Source organism: Eptesicus fuscus, chromosome 13 (assembly GCF_027574615.1).
Source record: "Eptesicus fuscus isolate TK198812 chromosome 13, DD_ASM_mEF_20220401, whole genome shotgun sequence".
Taxonomy (NCBI): Eukaryota; Metazoa; Chordata; class Mammalia; order Chiroptera; family Vespertilionidae; genus Eptesicus; species Eptesicus fuscus.
In genome coordinates, this window is record NC_072485.1 from 81,652,534 (window position 1) to 81,654,700 (window position 2,167).

Here is a 2,167-nt window from a genome sequence, read left to right on the forward strand (position 1 = left end):
TGCAGGGCAAGTGATTTATTGAAGCAAGACGTTGAAACCTCTGCATTTTCCAGGGAAGGTCAGCGCATCATTGAGAGACAGGGCGCTCGGAGGTGAGGTTTATGAAAGCTGCCTATTACACTCGAATTTGACAATCTTCTGAAATAGACCAAGAGGGACAGGGTGTCAGTCAGGCTGCCCCTGGAGAGGCCGCGGGCAGCGTGTGTTCACAACCAGGACGCTGAGACATTGCAACCAGCGAAGGCACACGGGGCAGCGGGTGGCCAGGGAGCGGGCGGGGAGGTCGGTGGTCCCGGTGCCGGCACAGCCACAGACACGGCACCGAGAGCCCTGGCCACGGCCGGGCGCAGAGACCGAGGGGCCCAGGAGCGGCCTCGGGTTTCTGATGGAGCCGGGAGGGGGACAAAGGGGCCCAAGACCCCCGGATTTGCTTTCTCTGAGTCCCAGGTCGTGGGACGGGACTTTTCAATCCAGAGTGGACGCGGGGCCGGGGAGGGGGGTGACGGGGCGGGGGCCGGGGCCGGGCGGGAGGGGCCGCGGGAGGATCTGCTTCGGAGATCTGCAGCCCCGGCGGGGACCTGCACCTGGTGGCACACTGACGTGTCCACACTGAGGCCCTGCGCGTGGGGACACGTGCTTAACGCCCGGCCTCATTCTGGGGTGGAGGAGCTAACCTCCCTCCCCCCAATGTCTGATTTCCTCAGAGAGACAGGGAGGCGGTCAGCTCCACCAGTGGCCCCAGGGACAGTGCTTCCTGCTTGGGGTGAGGGGTCGCCCTGGAGAACCCTCCCAGGCAGGGAGGCAGAGTGCGTGGCCCTCACCATCACCGTCTGGGCCGGCTGTCCGCCCTCAGTTCACAGGGAGCCTGCAGCCCAGGGAGGGGCCTGCAGAGGCTGTGCAGCCTGAGGCTGGCTCAGCGGGTGTCGGGTCACCATCCAGCCATGGCCACGGGCTCCTCTCAGAGGTGAGCAGCGGGGCAGGTGCCCCCACCTGTGCCCCCCAGGGCAGCGCCCTCCCCCCGCCTGCCCCTGAGCTGAGTCGTGCAGGAAGGAGAACGAAGTTACCAGAAAGTGGTCCACTGCCAATCGGTCGAACAGGGGGAGTTTGTTTACGCATCTCTTCACTCGCAGTGTGGCCTGCATCGCCTCTGCGGGGGCACCGAACTTCTTAATGTTCTCATGGAAGGACGCTACACTCCCCATCACGAAGCTTGTCATCTCAGAAGAAAGGGCCGGACAGACTTCCGCATTAGCTGGAGCCGGAGAGAGAGAAACACCATCGATGTAGGAAAGTCACTTTCCCGCGGCTCTGTGGTCCCAGAACCAGACCGGAACCAGGGCGGGAAGGGCTCCTCGGTGACAGTGCACCTCCCCCAGGCCTCAGGGCGCCAGGTCGCAGAGCACGCAGCAGAGCCAGGAGGGCGCCCAGGTGACGCCCTGGTCACTCTCACCCGTTGTCACGTACACCCAGGGCTTCCCCAGATCCCCGGCTGTGCCCCGGTCACTGTCCCTGGATCTCAGGCTCAGCTCTGCCTCTCATAGAGCCTTGTGTTCCGGTCACCACGCTGCCGGGCCGAGCCCTGACCCACAGGAAGCAGACTCCGTCCTGCTGCTTCTGCATCGGCCCAGGCGGGCGAGGGGCTTCCGACGGGACCCCGCACCTGCCTGCAGCGCTTTCCAGAGTCCCGGGACCAGACACCCCGAGTCCTGGGCTTTGGGGGCTGGTGCAACGGGGGGCAGGAAAGGTTTCACTCTGACCCGTCCCCCTCCCCATCTACGTCACCTGGACCGGAGAAGGTCCTCCCGGCCGCTGGTGTCTGCGTGGAAGGGACACTCACCGTCGGGGCAGCAAAGGGCCAGAGTGAGCAGCAGCAGAGGCAGGGCCAGCTTCATGGTGCCTGTGGCCGGAGCGCCGCTGAGCCAACAGGAGCGAGAGGAGCTGGGTGAGCAGCCCGGGTGCCAGGGCTCTTTGTACCCAGTGAGCCGCACGGTCCCGCCCACAGGGGACGGGCAGGTCACAGGCCTGGCTTCCCGCCCGCCCTTCCTCGCGGAGGCTGATGCCATCCGTCAGCGCCAGAGCCCGGGGCCTTGGGCAGAGCCAGGCCTTGCTGCACCTGCACGGCTCCCGGAGCCCCGCCCGCGGCGGGAGGGTCGCAGTGCGCACCCCC

General features: G+C 66.2%; 1 protein-coding gene across 1 annotated transcript; it reads right to left on the minus strand.

Moving 5' to 3' along the window:
• LOC103303760 (secretoglobin family 1D member 2-like) lies at window positions 1–1,960 on the minus strand. Its single transcript, XM_008160764.3, has 3 exons — window positions 1,838–1,960; window positions 1,065–1,252; window positions 1–138 (listed from the first exon to the last, which is right to left on the minus strand). Exons 1-3 carry the CDS (start codon window positions 1,890–1,892, stop codon window positions 100–102), a joined length of 282 nt encoding a protein of 93 aa, XP_008158986.3. The 5' UTR covers window positions 1,893–1,960; the 3' UTR covers window positions 1–99.
• Between the last annotated feature and the right edge of the window lie 207 nt (window positions 1,961–2,167).

Excerpts from the sequence above, each read along its gene's own strand:
- LOC103303760 (XM_008160764.3), bottom strand. The coding sequence starts at position 1,892 with ATGAAGCTGGCCCTGCCTCTGCTGCTGCTCACTCTGGCCCTTTGCTGC. Across the intron at positions 1,253-1,837 it reads GGCCCTTTGCTGCCCCGACG|CTAATGCGGAAGTCTGTCCG; the intron begins GTGAGTGTCCCT and ends CTCCGGCTCCAG. Across the intron at positions 139-1,064 it reads TGGCAGTGGACCACTTTCTG|AAGATTGTCAAATTCGAGTG; the intron begins GTAACTTCGTTC and ends GGTCTATTTCAG.